Source organism: Prosopis cineraria, unplaced genomic scaffold (genome assembly GCF_029017545.1).
Source record: "Prosopis cineraria cultivar Desert tree isolate PC_DT_omini unplaced genomic scaffold, ASM2901754v1 PC2, whole genome shotgun sequence".
Taxonomy (NCBI): Eukaryota; Viridiplantae; Streptophyta; class Magnoliopsida; order Fabales; family Fabaceae; genus Prosopis; species Prosopis cineraria.
This window is the reverse complement of record NW_026555333.1, coordinates 12,388,914-12,408,766: the sequence shown is the minus strand read 5'-3', so window position 1 is coordinate 12,408,766 and position 19,853 is coordinate 12,388,914. Positions and strand designations below refer to the sequence as shown.

Below are 19,853 nucleotides of genomic sequence, written 5' to 3'. Positions count from 1 at the left end.
CAAATTTAAAGGTTTTTCCTTTATCATTTTGCCGTTTTTTTACCTTTAATTAACTGTTAATAAGCCACATATTATATTTTTTTAATATTTTAATTATAAAATATTTGAATTGAAAGTACTCACTGACCATTTAAATAAAAGTTTATAAGTAAAAATGATTCTTAATCCATAAAAAATATTTAAAAATGGTGGAACTCATTGATAATTTATAGACACTTAAGTGTTCTTTGACAGTGAAAATAAAGGAGAGAATCTTTAATATTTAGAAATATAATTGATTTGTAATTGAATTAGAATTTTTAATGATCTTTTTGTGTAAAGTTGGAGGGACAAGAATGACTATTAATTCTCAATATTTTATATGGAATTTCTTTTCATTTTTTCTTTATTATAATTTGAGAATGTTAAAATCAAATTCTTCTAAAAGTTTAAACTTTAATATTCATTTGTTATGATTTAATATGTTAATAATAATTTATAAAAGATTAAATTTGAGCCATCTAAATAATAATAACAACTGTTCAAATAAGATGCAGAGTGTTAATCCAAAAAAAAGAAATTAAATGTCATTTTTATATTTCAATTTTACTTTAAAAGACTACTAGTTGGGCATCATAAACTCAATTTTAGATCAATCGTGTCCTTCAATATTAAAAACTCCTTTTATCATCACCTTCTTGTTAGCTAATCATTTTCTTCACTGGGCCACACATTATATTTTTTAATATTTTATTATAATTATTGAGTTAAAAGTAATTTTTATTGCTCAACTTCATCCAAAAGAGTTAACAGACATCTTGAATTCAAAAAAAATTAAAAAAATATAATATAAAACCCATAAACAGTAAGAAAATACAAGTTAATGGTAGGATGATTTATGGAGGAAATTCTTGACATTGAAGGACAAAATTAAGCTATAATTAAATTTAGAGTATTTAATGAAATAAAGTTGAAAAATAAAAAAGACCATTAACTTAACCAAAAGACGGAGTGGAAGGGTAGAGGAGCCGTTGACTGTTAGGCCATGACGGTAGTTTTAGATGTGACCGCCCACGTAATTCACGTCCTATCAACAACTTGTTTGCTGCGCGCATCACCAATTTGTGTGGAATGATAATGTGGATTGAGGATCCTCCCATTTACTGGCGGAGACGAATAAAATTTTAAAATTCAAAACTCAAATACAAAAATATTAAATATCAAAATTAAGGATAAATAAATTTAAATTTCAAGGATATAGATACAAAATAGTAGGACATATCCGCTGCTGCTCCCGTTATCAAGCAGGTATACATGAAATTTTTCATGTGATGGAATAATTGTATGGCATTAATTTAATCGCAAATCTTTTAAATTTATCTTTAATTTATTCTTGTTTAAACGCATATAAAAATTAGAAAGGTAAGTAAAAATTAAATAAATGTTTCAAAGGAAATAATATTATACAAAAAAGGATAATAAATGATTTTTTTGTTTGACAAATCAACCATATGGTATACATATGAATGATACCATTCCATAATGAACACATAACAAATTGCTCCCATTTCCTCCCCTCTCTCGACCATCCTACTGAATATCAGTTTCCCAACTCTCACACACTGCTTTTTCAACCTCTTTCATACCTGAGATATATACAGTAACACCTTCTTTCCCCCTCCCTCGTCTCTCTATTTCGCTTTCTGGTTCAAGTCTCAAGCCCTCACCCTCTCACCTCTCTAACCTGGCGCATATAATTTCAATCCCATCGTGCTGACCCAAATTTAGCAGATCGATTCATTATTCATTTACAAGAACCATGATCAAGAAATCGCAGATAGCGTTTGTGCCTTTTCCTGCCATAGGTCACCTAGCGTCAACCATCGAGTTCGCCAAGCTTCTCGTCAAACACAATGAACACCTTTCCATCACCGTCCTCATGACCCGAGCACCGTTTGATCCTCCCGTTGACGCCTACACGCACTCCCTCACTTCTTCTTCCCTCTCCGTTTCAGAACGCCTCCATTTCATCCTCCTTCCCACACACCAAGACCCTCACGCCACCTCTCAGTCCTGTCACCCAGCTTCCTTTATAAACAGTCTCATTGAAAACCAGAAACTCAAGGTCAGAGAAGCTGTGTCCAACCTCAGCTCTGGCTCCGACGCACCACGGCTTGCCGGCTTCGTCGTGGACATGTTCTACGCCTCCATGATTGACGTGGCCAACGAGTTCGGGGTTCCTACCATGGTATTCTTTATCGCCGGTGCTGCATTTCTAGGGTTCATGCTTCATATTCACGCAATCCGAGACCAAGACAACGTTGACACGACTGCGTTTAACTTCAAGGAATCGGGCGCTGAGTTTGCTATCCCGAGCTTCCAGTGTTTTTACGGCTGCTGTGCTAGAGAAGGAGTGGGACTCATTTTTCTTCAATTGCGCAAACGAGCTGAGAAAAGTGAAGTGTATTGTAGTAAATACATTCGAGGAGCTCGAACCCCATGCAGTTCGGTCATTCTCCGACGGCAATTTTAAGGTCTATCCGGTGGGACCCATCTTAAGTGTAGGGGAGAACAGGGACAAAGAGAGCAAGATGGTTCGACAAGGATCGGACGTCATAGAGTGGCTCGATGGTCAATCTCCTTCGTCGGTTTTGTTCTTGTGTTTCGGAAGCAGAGGTTATTTCGAGGACGATAACCAAGTGACAGAAATCGCCAGGGCTCTTGAAAGAAGTGAGTCCACTTCCTGTGGTCTCTACGGAAGCCCCCCTCGATTCCGTGGAAGCACCGAGTGATTACTCTGACTTGGCAGAAGTATTGCCGAGAGAGTTTCTGGAGCGGACGGCAAGAACGGGAAGAGTGATAGGGTGGGCCCCGCAGGCCCAAATCCTGGCCCACGAAGCAGTCGGAGGATTCGTATCGCATTGCGGGTGGAATTCCATTCTGGAGAGCATATACTACGGCGTGGCCATTGCCACGTGGCCGCTGTTCGGGGATCAAGAAATGAATGCATTCGAGCTGGTGCGGGAGCTGAGATTGGGTGTGGAGATCTCAGTGGATTACAGAATAGGGTTCAAGAATGGGACGAAATCAGGGGTGATAAGTGCAGAGAGAATAGAGAAGGGGATAAAACAAGTGATGGAGAAGGAGAGTGAGGTGAGGAAGAAGGTGGAGCATCTGAGCGAGTTGAGTAGGAAGGCATTAAAGGAGGGTGGATCTTCGTACGCGTACTTGGGACGCTTTATTGATGACATTCTTGGCTAAAAGTGTTAGTGAGCTTCTCTCTCCAATTTAATCACATCAGTTCCGGAGCGTCTCTTAATTAGTTATGATAATAAATTTTTTGAAGAATTCAACATAATGAGTAAACAAAAGATAAAATTAAAAGAAAATATTAATTATTCTAACTTTGACCGATGTTAAAGGCCCCAAAAAATAAATGAAAGTTTGTTTTATATTAAAAATTGAAGTTCCATATATAAAAAATAATCTATTTCTTATTTATAAATAGTGTTTGGTTAACAAGATAAACTTGAGAAAAAAAATGAAGAGATATGATTTTCTCCCAAGCTAACAAAAAAGAAAACATAAAGAAAAAAAAAGTTGTTAGTTTCATATGAACTATAATAATCATATTATTTGCAAAAAAATGCTTAGATATGGTAAAACTTAAAATTTTAACACATTACTTATTATAATTGTCATTATTTATTATCAATGGAATCAATATTTTTTGACTAAGACTAATTACGGATCAAGAATTTAAGTGCAAATTATTTTATTTGATTATAAATTTTATTTATAAGATGATTAAATACACGACAATCCTATTTGTTGCCAAGGCCCATATCCTCTAGTAAAACTAACCCAACTGCGATTGTTAAGATTGTCTCCCGCTCCCTGTTATAAAATAGCTTAGGGGTTTTAAAAGAAGTTATTTATAAATAACTAATGTTAATTACTATAACCCACTACTTAAATCTATTTATCTAACCCCATTATTTTCATAACGGACTTTTAATTGTGATTAAGATAATTTTATTATCCAATTTTTTGAGATATCTGCTTCAAAAAGATAATATTTGCTACAGGTTCAAGAAGAACCTTTAAGTTTCTAACTTTCTCTACTTTCTTATCACAATTGAGTTGTTACTTGAATTTATTTTGTAAATTTTCATTATTTTGTGTCCTTATTTTTTATGAAAAGAGTCTGTTCAATTTTGAAGAGTTGTTGTATGATCAACCTAATATGATGGAATAGCTATTAAAAATAGTATTTTTACTCACGACTCAAACTAAATTTCATCTGCTTTTGCCAACCCTTTCTTGGCTGATAATCCAAATGCAATAAGCACAATCACCCTCTGTTGGCCTTCTTTTTTTTTTCAAACGAAATTTTTTAAAAAGGAGAAGACATCTTTACACAATAGAAAAAAGTTACACAACAATATTTAACATTGATTTTTGTTTCTTGAAAAAAATTATGTATTAATCTCTTAAACTGGTGAATGAATATAGCATAAAAATTTATCTTGTTTTGACTATTGCGCATAAATGCCTTTGTATTGAAGGTAATAATGATAAGGACTAATCTTATGCAAAGCACAGTAGAGACATATCTTCTATAGCAAAAATTTTAATATTTTCTCTGTTTCAAATTATATAACACTTTTAAAGAAATTTCTCCATCTCAAGATATAAAACATTTTGAGTAGATTATATTTCATTAAATGTATTATTTTTAATATTACTTTTTCTCTCTCTATAATTAATTTTTGTCCCTTCTCTTTTTAATGTATTGAATTATGAGTATTTTTATAAGTTTATATTTTTATTTTAAAAAAATAAGGTTGTTAAGTGTATTTAATAAGGTTTATTGGTATATAAAATTTTATCTAAAAGTATTTTATAATTTAGGATGGAAGGAATATTAATTTGCTATGGTTGTGAATGAATAATCTCTTTGACTGGATTCAATTTTTGTTGGCAACTTTCTTGTACTTTTTTTTTTTTTGATGAAAGCGTAGCTGCATCTTTTAATTTTCATGAGAGAGAGATAATTATATTTTTATCATTTTGGTCTGAAAAATATTCCCTTCATCTAAAATTATAAAACAATCTTGGAGGTGATTTGGTGTCCAAAGATAAATGAATTTATCTCTTCGTTTTTCAATCTTGCATTTTTAAAGCTATGTTACTCTTTTGTTTTCAGGATAAAAAGCAGAGGTGGACTCAAAACCAAGAAAAAAATAGTAGTAAGCTTTGAATCAATCTCTCTAAAAAAAAAATAACCACAACTTTATACAATCCATTTATCCTTAGTTTGGGTATGATCCACTTTTCTGTAACTTGCATATACATACATACATACATACAGCAGCTATAAGTTTCTAAATCAAAAGGCCCATCCCCAATTGACCAATTCGCAAGCCATCTTCGTTAAACACGTGGAAAGCCTTTAATCTCATCTGAATGCTATCTTTTGTAGCCGCCTTGGAGTGTTCATATAATTCCATGCTCATCGTTAGGCGGAGAGCTCACCTGAGTTCTTGATTTAATCAATTAATTAAATTTGACATCAGCTATTCATTTTAAATATATTTTTTTAATATAATCTACAACTCACTCATCTAATCTTACTTATAAGTTACTTCTAATATATTTTATTAATATAAAAAAAATCTTAAAATTTATTAATTCTATCTTAAAATTTAATTAATTTTTAACTTTATCTCTATTAAATATATATATTTTTTAATTATATATTTTCTCTCTCTGACATTTAATAAAAGGTAAAAGAAAAAATTTATAATAAAAATTTAATGAAGTGACTCATAAATAGAATAAAAAAATTACTTTCTCTCTATCTTATAAATAAGATCAAAAAAAGTATAACTTATACCTATATATATATATATATATATAAATTTCAGATGCCTGAATGAACAACAAATGAACAGTAAGTTATCAAAAATGCCTCGAGACGTCCCAAATCTACATTTACAATATGTAAAAGCTGTTGGATGGTATTGTAGATATCCAATATTACCTGACTTCTTTTTTACTTTTTTATTTGTCATCAGATGGGCATCAAATAGCCACTGTAGAATTTTTTTCATTTTCAAAATTGTTATCGGATATCCATTCGACTTTTTATTTTTATTTTACTTGTTTGCTTGTTAATTTTTTAATATGATATAATAAAAAAAAGTAAAAAATAATGGGGGCCTTGTAGTAAAAGAGACACATATGAGACCAATAAAAATAAATTGTTAATATGAAACTTATAATAAAAATAAGTAAAATATTTTGTTATTTTATTTTAATTAATGATATCACTCTATTTTTTTAACATTTATATGAATATTTTTTAGTATAAATAGTTATAAAATATAAACATTCCTCCTATTTTTAAAATTTTATTTTCATCTACCTAACTATTACTTGACTATTAAGTCATATGCATTAGATTAAAATACTCCTATTTAAATATAAATGTTGTTCAAAAATTATTTAAATTATCAAAAAATTAATTTTATTATTTAAATGTATTTATTTGTAACTCTTTTAAAATACGTGTATATATATATATATATTGGCCAAAAAAATATTCAGAGGCACAGTTTATGAACTTAATAAAGATAAAAATAAAATAAAATAATTTTTAATAATTTAGAGTAGTTAAATCAACCTAAAAATATTAAGATTTTTATATTTTAAAATGTCATAAAGAATTCATGGTAGAAATTGATTGTGAATATAAAATATTTAATAAAAATAATGGGTATTAGATATGTAAAAAAATTATCATTGGTTAGAAAATGATTGTAGGACCTATAATTTAATTAATAAAATTTATTCACACATGATGAAAAACATTTGCTGTATAAATTTTCATTTGTAAACGTTAAAAACATAAAATTTTATGAGGTGTAAAAAAATAATAGAATTTTTATATTTTAAAAGATCATATAAGATCTATAAATAAAAAATATTCTTAGTAAAAATAATAGATGTTAGATATGTAAAAAAATTTATAAGGAATAACAAGATTTAGATAAAAAGAATTTTTAATTTACTTATTATTAACACAACGTAACAAATCAAAATAGTTTGTATGAGTATATATAAAACAAGTTTTTGTTTATATTGTTCAAATGCATAAGGTATAAAAATTTATTATTATATTATTCATATGTAAAATTTGATTGGTTTGAACATGTATGAAAAATATTGATATAGTTATGTGTCTCAATAAGCAAAAAAAAAAAAAGGGCTACAAGTTAATTATATAATATTAGTAAATTTATCTTTCACTATATACTTAATTTTTTTTTATAATCATTGTGTTACTTCCAATGCCTGTACATATGACTGATAAATAGTGTTAAAATATGAATCATATTATTTCTTTGATTTATAACCATTATAATTATGATTTATAAATAATATTATCACATAACTTATGGCATGATTCATTATAATATATGTTTTATTTTTTTCAAGATGATATATGGGGTAGCACATTTAAAAAAAAAAGTTAAGATTATATTTCAAGTTGCGGGAAGTGAAAAATTTTAAAAAATAATATTTTTTAATATGTATAAGAGTAGCACGTTGCAAAATAAAAATAATTCCTTGCAAGTATCATCCTATTAAAATTTTAATTTCATACTTGCCAACTGCGAAAAAACTTTAAGAAACAAGAAGAAAAAAAAAATTGTTCCTTAAATTTTAACTTACACGAGACAATACATTTTAAAATAGAATAAGTTATCATTTTTAATACGGTTACAAATATTATGTAAAATATTCTGAAATATTTAATTTATTGCTTGTATTTGTGTGGAAAAAATTTAAATTGTTAATTTTTTTTTATAATCTATTTGTCTATCCTCTTGCTTCCTAATTTAAGAAATTTCAAATAATTTTTTTCCGAGAACTTGTAACAATTAAGTATAATAATAATTTAAAAATATTTTATCAAAATTATAAAATTTAAATAAACATAAATTATATTGCCTAATTTATCTCTTATTCCATTAAGTTTTTTTTTTTTTTGCATATGTGTTTGAATCTCAGAATATTTCAGGAGTCAAACCTAAAGGAAGATAGTGATATTTGTTATTTATAAAAACAAATATTATTTTTGAAAAGATATTTAAATTAAATAATTAAATAATACAAGTAAGAAAACAATAAATCCAAAAAAATGATGAACCAACTAATCAAATGAACATCAAGGATCAGGATTCTCCTACCATAATAGATTATCATAGTTCAGTTAATTCTTTTTCTTTCTTTTATAGTGATACCCATTTTTAAGGTGTTCTAATCATCATTTAGCATATTAGGATGTATTTAATTATAGCTCTTATTAAATTATACTCTTTAGCTAAATCATGTAGGTATAATATAAGCCATCACAAACTTTTAAATTATTTTAATTTAGTTATATGTGTCAACCTTTCTAAATCTAGGTAAGTTCTTCACCCTTCAATTCAACAAACTACCTGCAGGCAATGTATATAGCATTCATCTATATAAAAAGTAATTAAAATGAGACAAATAAATGTAAAAGCAGGAATAATTTTCATAGACAAAATTCAATGTTCAACAGAAAAAATAATTTAAATCAAATAAAAAATAAATTTATTTCAATCAGGCTATTTCTTACTCTGACAAGGAGTTTAGCAATAAAGCATAAACTTAAAACTACAATCATAAATAAAAGATATAAAAAGAATCTAAAAAAGAAGATGAGAGAGAAAACTTCAAACTTTATAGTGTGCCTCCTAACTTTTAGACGTGAGATTACATGTGTTGAGAAGCTTTTGAAAAATTTATTTACAATAAATTTGATCTATATAGGCTTAAAATCCGTTCGTATCTTTCATTAAATAAGATAATTTAGTGTGTGTGTGTGTGTGTGTGTGTGTGTGTGTGTGTGACCATTTTGCTTCGTCCACGCGCAGCCGTGCAGAGTGCATTCCCATCGACGCGGAGCAGAAAGGAAGACGAAGGACTCTTCCTTGTTGCACACTTGTTCAAGCGCCACCATGGCTCCGTTGATCCCCCATCCGAATGCGAGCATTCATAATTCCAAGGGGGCAGTTTTCCTTCTTATAAAATCACATCCAGTAGCTTCGCATTCCTAGAATCTTTCACCTCACACGCGAGATTTGTTCCTTTCTTCCTTTTCCTTAAATAATTATATATTATTCCCTCCATTTTAAATTTTAAAATACTTTTAAATAAAATTTTACATGTCAATAAATCATATTAAGTACACTTAATAATTTTATATTTTTAAAATAAAAAATATAAACTTTTAAAGATACCCATAAAGAAGAAGTGATGGAAATTAATTATAGAGAGGGAAATGATAATATTAAAATTAGAGCATTTTATGAAACCTCAATCTATTCAAAATGTTTTATATTTTGAAATGAAATTTTTTTTTTCAAAGTGCACTATAATTTGAGACAGAAGGAATATTATTTTTTAATTTAAAAAAGGGAGAATCTAAGTAAATTTTATATCAAAATTCTTTTTTGTTTTATAATTAAATGATCAGGCAAAAATATATAAATATTAATAATTTTAATTAAATATAATTTAAAATTTATACCCACTTATCAGTAAAATGTGCACTCATCACCGCACACTTGTTTCCTTTCAACAGATGAAAATAAAAGGTCATTGTCTATCACTTTCTTGCGTTTTTTTTTTTTTTTATCAACAAATTGGTACATGTATTGAAAATTTGCTGGGAGCATGCAATGAAAACCGTCGCATCAAAGATTTTTTTTGTTTTTCTTTTTTTATAACAGGGCAAACCGCAACAGCCATCCTGTATGGGCCCCACAACCCTCCTCTTACGCCAATCCTGTTTGATTATTCTGTGATTTTGAAACTTTAGAAAAGATTAAATTTCAAGACCAAATCATTAGTGGAGAAAAATTTAAGGAAGAATGATAAGGAAAGACCTTATAAAAATATTAATATTAAATTAAAAATTTTAATATTAAAATATAATAGAAAGAGTATTAAAATTTGAGAACTTTAATATTAAAAAATCTTAATTTAACATTAATCTTTTTATGAAGTTTTTATTTGTCATTCTCCCAAAATTTAAAGGATTAAAAATTTTATTATTTATTTTATTTTTATAGGTTAGAAATGAAACTAACAAATAAAGGAAAAATTCATTTTATATGAAATAGCTATTATCATACATATGTGGGGAAAAATAACTATTATAAAAAATATAAATAAATATAATTTATTATGCTCCTCCTATAATATAATTTAATTAATTTTTTAAATATTAAAATGGGCAGGCTTGCATACGCCTAGGGCTTGTACCCGGCTTGGCTTGTTAATAAAAAAGTCAAGATTAAGCATCTTGTTAGACCTATTTGCATAAAAAATCAGATCTATGTAATCAGCCTTGTCTGTCCTGTTTCCACTGTTAATATCTTGTTATCATTACTAACTCCGGATCTATCAATGGTAATAAATTATGCTTATTGTAGTTAAACTCTACTTTCTCTATACAAAAATATAAGACGTCTTTAATAGAATCTTACCTCTAATAAAGTAATTATCTATTTTTAAATTAATTCTATCTTTTTATAGTTATTCCTATTAAACAGTTTATAATAAATATAAAGTCATTCATCAATATGGACATTTTTGAAAAAAGACAATAATTATAACTTGAAAAACTAAAATGTCTCACATATTTTAACATCCAACTCCTCAAAAATGTTTTATATTTTTTAAGGGAGGGAGTAATTGTAATTTATTTCAGGTAAATAAGTTCTGAAATATTATTATGTACGGTGCTTCTTTATAAATCTCTTATTTCTGGGATTTGTTTTTCCCCGTGTGATAATAATTCACCTGGTCTTTGTTTCTCATCCGGACCATTTAATTGTTTAAATTTGGATTGTTCATCCTTAATGTAACGTAGTCAATATTTAGGTTCCGTCTAGTTACTAGAAAAGAATTGAGTGGAATGAGTTTGAAAAATCAATTAAAAAAATAAAATAAATCATTCTTCCTCCTCAAGATAAGCATGATAAAACTCATTAATATATAATATAAATGTGAAAATTATCACACCTTCCAAAAATTAATGAATCATAATTTTCAATCTCATGAACTAAATTACCCATTTTTTTATGAATGCGATTCATTATTTCTTTTGATTATTTTATTTTTACCTTTATTTTTCAATCCACTTCATTTTATTTTTCTCTTGTAACCAAATGTGGCCTTACTCTCCACTGGACATGCAAGTGTCTCTTAGTGGTTTTCTATGCAAACTATAAACAAATTATACCGGATTTATTTAATAATCTTATATATGTTTTGAAAATTGAAATGGTTATTACTCCAGTTGGAATAATCTCCATAAAGAAGGTGGGGTTAGAAATAGAGATATTTAGAAAGAGTAATTTTGATTAGTAATTCAAGAGCCAATTTTCTATTAAAGTATTAGTCTTTTGAAATACCTATGAAATGTTAAAGAAAAGAAAAGAAGAGAAGAGAACAAAAGATTGCAGTTAAGAATTGTCTGTGTTATTTTTATGAATTGATTTGGATTCAAAAAGGTATAAAAAATAAATGTTTAAAATAAAATAACAATGTTATTATTTGGCACTAGGATTTAAAGATGCAAACATTATTTTAAGAGGACCAGTTAGGAGTAAGTTATTTATTTAAAAAATTATCAAGTGGGTAATGTTCTAAATAATTTATTAGCAATTTTTTTATCAAAATATTATTTTTAACAATTTACAATTATATGTATATATGTATATTTATATATTTATAGCATTGATCACTTTTGTTGATTAAATAACTTTATCTCTTGAAGTCATATTACATAGGTACAAGATTGATAAAATTATTTTTATAAGAGTTATTAATCCTTTACTCAATAAGTACAATCATAAAAATTGGTGAAAGGGTTATGAGATATTAATTATGAATCTTCATATTTAGAAGATTAGTTATTTTAAATGATTTATGTGAGTTGTTTGATATTAAGAAAAGGAATTTACAATTTGAAAATTGATTATTTATATTTTATTGGTTAGAGCACTGTGGTTAAATTATAATTATGATTATAAATTAATATATTATTAATTATACATTAATTATTTTCATTTAAAATAAAAATAACAAATTTAAAAAGTAGTATAGTGAAAGTAAAATAAAAAAAAAAGTATAAACAATGTTAGAAAAAGTACTATAATATGGAAATGTTTAACTGTTAATGGATAAAAAAGTAGTCAAAAGGGCTTTTAATTATAAGATCTTTTACATGAAAACAGAAAATACGAGTTTCTGGCTTCAGCTGTAGTTAAATATCAGAAGATGATTTTTATCTTAAATTTAGTTTGCAAACTTTAGCTTACTCTAATGTCATTATTAGAACTTTCAATCCAAACACGTACTTACTCTTTCTCTTGTTTTCCATCAACATCATTTTCCTCCATCTATACTTTCACTATTTGCATTCCTTCTCTCCATATATTCGAGAGTTGAGACCCTTAGTTCTTACAAATCTACCTGGTTCAAAGTGGCTCTACTGATAGTCACTCACAATATAACGAATCAAGATTCGAATATTTGTAAAGAGAGAAACGGTCCAAATTTTTCGGTCATAAGAAAACTCAAGTATTTTGCAATATTGTTTTACGTACGTATGGTCCAAACCATGGATCAATCACAAAGCAGTAGCCAGTAAGAGTGTCGGCGTCGCCTGGCTAGCTGGAAGACATGAAGGTTAGGTGGTTGTAGTGGGCGTAAAATAAATGGTGCTGTGTCTGTGCGCGTGATTGGGCTCCAGCATTTCTTCAATATTTCTCTTATACGTTAATTCCATGATCGGTTAATAAGTATTAGTTGCACCACAAAAGCATAGTATTTGATATTTCAACTACCTTCACAAAAATTCTGACCAAAGTTGCCTTTTATTAAGGGCTTTCATCTTTGTTTCCTCTTGCCCTTTTTTGGCACTCACTGCAGGAGCATGCCATGTAGTGTGAACGGTCGGCACAGAATCACGAAAGGTCCAATACCCTCAGTATTGTACTTTGGGCATGGCTGAACGAAAGATGACGTCTTCATTTGTAGCTTATGTCTTTTGGACAAAGTGTCACAGTGGGGGGACCTGAACACCAGCCTTCTATTTCAATATAAGCTGTTATGTCAGCCTGAGAGTGACCGAGCCAAATGGGTTGGAGATTGAGAGTAATTAAGTGAATTGAGATTTTGAGGGAAATAATGGTGAGGGTGCAGGCTAGTTATATTTATTTGAAGACAAGGCCAAAACTTAATGAATAAGGTCAAGGAAAAGTAGTAAGCAAAAGTAGTGAGTTTCCCTTTTAAGAAAGGTGATTATTTGAGAAATTGATAAGTAATTGTTGATTGAAAACTATGATTTAAATTGTTCATAAATATATGGTGCTGTGGACATATATGGAGTCACATGGCACAAGTGTAACATGAAATGGGTGGTGGTTCACCTTAAGAAGAGAAAATAGTATAATAAAACTTGAGTTTCCTATCAATAAATTCGTGCATTTCTTTTTCTCATTAATATATGTCCTCCACCTCCTTTTTTCTTATAACTAGTAATTCAGGTAGTTCAGGCTTATTCGAGTAAGGTCCTTTCTGATTAAGTTTAAAATATCTTATCATATAAAAAAATTCTTATACAGTCAAACCTGATCCTAGTCCTTTAAGCTTTGGGACTAGCTTGAATACTCGAATGATTGAATATTATTTAATTTTATTTTTTACTTTAAAAATTAACATTTTCAATTTTATATTATTTTTATATGATTTTATTAATGATTGGAAAAGGAATTGGGTGTTCAGGCCAAGCCCATTCAGATTCGGGCTTAACTCAGATTTTTTCAAGTGGTCTGGATAAGTTCAGAGTAAAAAATTTTTTTAAACTTTTAAACCCGACTCCAAAATTTTTCAAACTTATTTGAATTGGCTTGTTGAGCTTGCTTCAAATTATTGCATCTACTTTTCCCATTTTTTCTTCCTAGTATTGTAATGCATTATCATTTATAATTTATATTCATCCTTTATTCTCATAAGGCATTTTAAATGCCTCTCAACAATTTAAAGAACTATTATTTATTAGCTGATATTCCAGGTTCTTTCTAGATTTACCCTTCTTTAAGTATGATTGATATTCTAATATCTATTCCCAATCAAAAGCAGTTGTCACGCCTTTTCAGTACTTCCTTTAATCTTGCACACTAGTTACTTGTGACTATTTCATGGAAATCTAGGAAAGGGTAGGAAATTATTAACATTGTTTGAAAAAAATTTTTATTTTACCCTGTTAAATGTATCATTTTTCAAGATACTTTCTCATCATATACACAATCATATCTTGGCCAAAAAAAAAACAATCATATCTTACCCTACTTATAAAATTTTTTAAAAGAATAAATTCAAAGAAAGTAATTGAATGTCGATTTTTTAATATAAAATGAGTTATAAAAAAAGCATTACCAACTTTTTTAAAATATAATTTAAACATAGTAGGAGGGAGTCTGTGCATAGATAATTTCCTACAGTACGTTTACTCACAAAAACTCTATTATCAGGATTATGTTATATATCTTTTTTGCACCGTCCACATCATCACACAGATTTGTTGTAGTTGGCTTCCCTCCTCTCCCTTCCTCTTTTTAGCCTTAGATCTCAACTTCAATAGTTAAAATTTTATATATTATAAAGCTATTAGTAAAATACTAAATAATAATAAAATAAATAAATTTAAAAATATATGTCAAATTTAGCCATTGAACTTGACATCTGAGAATGGAAAAGGTAAGAAGCTCCAAGTGGAGGATTTGCCCACAGGTAACAAATTGCTACTCTACTTCGCATATATGCGCTTCAAAATGGATGCTGTTAACAGGCTAGGCGATGTGTTGATTTGATCCTGTTGAAGATTGGAATCTTAGTCGTGTTGATGATATGTTGATGTGTATGCAAATTTTCCGATGGCTTAACAGTTGAATGTTTCTTGAGAAACTATTTATGAAGTTTTAGGAATATAATTTACAACACCACCTCTGTCTCCCTCTCTCTCTCGGATTTAATTTGCAACTTCCCCTGTGTCTTGAGTTGCAACTCTGTTCCAATTTTTGATGAGGAACACATATCATATATAGCTTATTTGTTTTATGCATGATTTAATCTCCGCATTATAGTGGAGAAGGACAAAAAGAAAAAAGGCAGGACGGAGTTAAAAAGGTAACTGGCTTCAACAAGTTCACTAGTTCAGGGAAGAAAATAAAACGAAGATGCAGGTGTCATAAGAAAAGTACATTTCTCCATCATAATTTTCCTTATTGGGTCTTGCATGAATAAATGGTCATCTTATAAATCATGCCAACCAACTTCTAAAGAATTAATTGCTAAACGTGCTTTTCTAACCTCTCATATGCATGCTTCAATATGTATCACTGTCAGCTTCAAGCCCTACCCTCTCCCACTTCTCACGAGTTGTAATAATCGTTTCATATAAATAACACCACCACTTGCAAGACTCTTGCATAATCAAATTCCCATCATCTTCACTTGCACGCACCATGGCTAAGAAATCGCAGCTAGTTTTTGTGCCTTGTCCTGGCTTGAGTCACCTCATGTCCGCCGTTGAGTTCGCTAAGCTTCTCGTCAACCGCAATGACCACCTTTCCATCACCGTCCTCATCATCAAAGCACCATTTGACCAAGCAGTGGACACCTACACACACTCCCTCACCTCCTCCTCTTCCTTCCCAAATCGGCTTCACTTCACTATCCTTCCTCCACATCCCGTCGACCCTAACCCTACCAACTCTCGCCCTCTTGATCTATCTTCCCTCTTGCACTCTCTCATCGAAAGCCAGAAGCTCAATGTCAGAGACGCTGTGTCCAAACTCACCTCAAGCCCTCACTCACCCCGCCTGGTCGGACTCTTGGTCGACATGTTTTGCACTACCATGATGGATGTAGCTACCGAGTTCAGGGTTCCTGCCACGGTCTTCTTCACCTCAAGCGCTGCTTTTCTTGGGTTCATGCTTCATATTCACACACTCAGGGAGCGAGAGAATGTTGATACGACTGCGTTTAACTTCAAGGACTCGGGCTTCGAGTTTGCTATCCCTAGTTTTGACAACCATATTCCTGCTTGTGTTTTCCCAAGTGTAATGTTGGACAATGAGTGGGCGCCATTTTTCTTCAACCATGCAAGCAGGATAAAGAAAGCAAAGTGTGTGATAGTAAATACATTCGAAGAGCTTGAGCACCATGCTGTGCAGTCTTTCTCCAACAGTGATCTCACTGTTTATCCCGTGGGACCCATCTTAAGTTTAAGGGACAATAAGAAGGTATCAGAATCAGATGTCATGGAGTGGCTAGATGATCAACCTCTTTCGTCGGTTCTTTTCTTGTGCTTCGGAAGTATGGGGTATTTCGAGAATGAGGATCAAGTGACGGAAATTGCACGTGCTCTTGAAGCCAGTGGCGTCCACTTCCTGTGGTCTTTAAGGAAGCCCCCACCCAAGGGCTCGGTGGGAGCACCGAGCGATTACTCCAACCTAAAAGAAGTCTTACCGGAAGGATTCTTGGATAGGACGGCGGGGATCGGAAGAGTGATGGGGTGGGCCCCACAACCCAAAATCTTGGCCCACAAAGCGGTAGGAGGGTTTGTGTCTCATTGCGGGTGGAATTCGATACTGGAGAGTATATACTACGGTGTGCCTATCACCACGTGGCCGCTTTATGCGGAGCAACAGCCGAATGCATTCCAAATGGCGCGAGAGCTGAAAATGAGCGTAGAGATGTTATTGGATTACAGGAACGGCTTCGGCAATGTGACCAAATCGGGGCTAATAACTGCGGAAAGGATAGAGAAAGGTATAAAAGAAGTGATGAAGAAGGAAAGTGAGGTGAGGAAGAAGGTGAAGCAAATGAGTGAGATTAGTAAGAGAGCTTTAGTGGAAGGTGGATCTTCCCACTCCTACGTTGGACGTTTCATTCGAGATATCCTGAATTGGGAGTGAATCTGTCGTTTGTGAGAGTTGGAACTAGGGGGGGAAATGAATCATATATGTTGCCTTTTCATTTCTGGTCAAAATCACTTTCACTGTCCTTTCATATCCTAATGGTGGCAATTAGTCGTAATCAAGTTTATCTTTTAGAGTTTTCATTGGGAATACGTAAAGTTCCTGTTTAATAATTAGCTTGCCAAGTTTCTGCTTCAACGTCTGTCACCACCGTATGTGTAATGGTCTTTCGGTTTCCTTCGTTAATAAATGCTCCCTCTGTTTGAAAAACTATCAAATCTCAACTTGTAGTTATTTTCATTTAACATCTCTTTTTTTTTAATCATTGCAATCTGATGTCATAAACGTTGGCATAGTTTATAGCAAGAATTACATATATTTCGTTACACATTATACATGCAGCCTCGTCAATGGGTTGTATTATATGTCATGATTTGTAAACAGTACGGCCTATTATATATTTTAGTTATGCTTTATTTATTAATATAACATATGGATGATTATTTTTACCATTTGATGAGGTTGCAGTGTGATTCATATTATGACAGAAAAATCGCATAGAACTGAATGGCTTTTTTTGACCAAAAAGCCTATTATAAGTAATCAAACAAGCCACGCACACGTGTGAAATCATATAGTGCGTTGAACTTAATCTAGGGAGAACTGAACCGCAGGCTTTAAAAAAAAAAAAATTGCACTTTGAGCCTAATAAATTCTGATAATGCATTGAAGGTCAAGTGCCTTTTTTGCAATGTCTTTTAGGAACGAAAGTATAATTTTGCTCTCGCGTGATTTGAAAATTCAAAACTTACACAAAAATCTCATACACAAATTATAACTCGATATTCATGAATCCTGAACACAATATACATGCATATCCAGTTGATATGTAGGTTAATTAAAATATATAAGTCACATAAAACATGTATAATATAATGTCCATAAATGTATAACATGATATTCATGCATTCTCAACATAATATTCATGTATATCCAATTGATCAATAGGTTTAATAAAATATACAAGTGACGCAAACAATATACAGCATAATGTCCATAGATACAGAGCACAATGTTCATGTATTCTCAACTGAATGTCCATATGTGTCAAGTTGATTTGCAGGTTTTAATAAAATGTATAAGTTATGCAGATAATGTATAAAATAATATTCATGAATGCATAATACGATGTTCATGAATTTTTAACATAATGTCTGTGCATATCCAATTGATCTGTAGGTTAATTAAATAGTCATGCAAAGCATGTACAATATAATATTTATGGATGTACAACACAATATCTATAAATTCTCAATACGATATCCATGGGTGTTTAGTTTATCAATAAGTTTAATTCTCAACATGATATTCATGAATTCTAAACTGAATATTCATATGTGTCAAGTTTGATCATTCCACCATTTTCAATTTGTTTCTTTCATTTTGATTAAGGACAAAATGTATTTTTATTTTCAAGAAAAATTATAATAAGAGCCCTTGACCTGCAGTACATTATGCGAATTTCTTAAGCCTACAGTGCAATGTTCTTTGTTTTGAGTTTGCTGTGCGATTCTTCCTTTAGTCTATTAAACTGCCGGACGTGTATGAGTTTTTTGCTTTTGGTTGTTTTTGTCATCATAGCTTTTTTGCCCCTGTTTGCTTTAATCTGTTAGTTGAAATTATATCGTGTTAGCGTGTACGTACAGTTTCAAAATTATCCTCTGATTAACCAAGACTTGGCAGTAGTTGAATTATTTTATTCCATCGCATCATCCAGTAGTGTCACTCACTCCTTTAACCATTCATTAATCTATCCTAATTACTTATTTAAAAATATAAATATTTTTTAGTAGTTAAGTGTTAAAAGATATAAAGTATTTTTTAATATTTCAAATATAATCATCATATTTTTTTGAAGTGTTCCTAATAAATAAATTACTTTATATTTATTTTAAATTAAAATTTTTAATTAAATAAGGATAAATATAAAAAGATGATGTTAGTTTGAACATAATTAATTATTTTATTAGGGTGAAATTTAATTAAAAATATTTTATATTTTTTTAATCAAAGGAGTAAATGTTATTCAGTTTAAAATGAAAAACTTTGTAGCCTAATGAGAGGTAAATATGAGAGAGTCATTTTATAACAAGATTGCTTTGGAGCAATAGATGAAGCTCATTTTAAGAGAAGATGAAGCTCATATTTCGTGTAGGAAGAGAGATTTTTGTGATTTCTTGTTAAAATTTTAATGAGCTGTATGAAGAATAGTAGGTGACAGAAAAAAAAGACATTAAATAAATTTTTTTAAATGTACAATGGATGAAAAAAAGAAAGAAAGAAAGAAAGAAAGAAAATAGAAAACTTGGTAACAAAGATTGAGAGGTAAAAGGGTCAACCACTATTTTGTTCACACGGTGTTAAACTTAGCTGCCTGTGTCATTGATTGGCAGTCTGACCGTTTGCTTTGTTTTGGGTTTAAGATCCTCCACAGGCACCGGCCGATCTTCTCGTGCTCATCACAACATGCTCATCATGCTTATCAATGTGATGAAGTCTGAATTATTTAAATTTAAATTTTAATTATTTAAATTTAAAGTATTATTCTGAAATTTTATATTATATTTAATAAAATAAAAATTTATAAAAATATAAAAAATTATAAATATTTTTTATTATCAATCTTGTTTATATTTAATTTGAAAGATTCAATTTAATATTAATATTTTTATATATTGATTATTCAGATGTACTCTATATAATTCAAATTTAAAATTT

At 30.1% G+C, this 19,853-nt stretch overlaps 1 protein-coding gene and 1 pseudogene across 1 annotated transcript; both read left to right on the top strand.

Moving 5' to 3' along the window:
- The first annotated feature begins 1,544 nt into the window (after positions 1–1,544).
- Positions 1,545–3,331, top strand: LOC129304088 (UDP-glucose flavonoid 3-O-glucosyltransferase 6-like; annotated as a pseudogene).
- Positions 3,332–15,596: 12,265 nt separating this feature from the next.
- LOC129300753 (anthocyanidin 3-O-glucosyltransferase 2-like) lies at positions 15,597–17,322 on the top strand. The gene has a single exon (XM_054939342.1). It carries the CDS (start codon positions 15,618–15,620, stop codon positions 17,070–17,072), a length of 1,455 nt encoding a protein of 484 aa, XP_054795317.1. The 5' UTR covers positions 15,597–15,617; the 3' UTR covers positions 17,073–17,322.
- Positions 17,323–19,853: the final 2,531 nt, after the last annotated feature.

Bases quoted from the DNA above. Each gene is read 5' to 3' on its own strand.
- LOC129300753 (XM_054939342.1), top strand. From the start codon at position 15,618: ATGGCTAAGAAATCGCAGCTAGTTTTTGTGCCTTGTCCTGGCTTGAGT.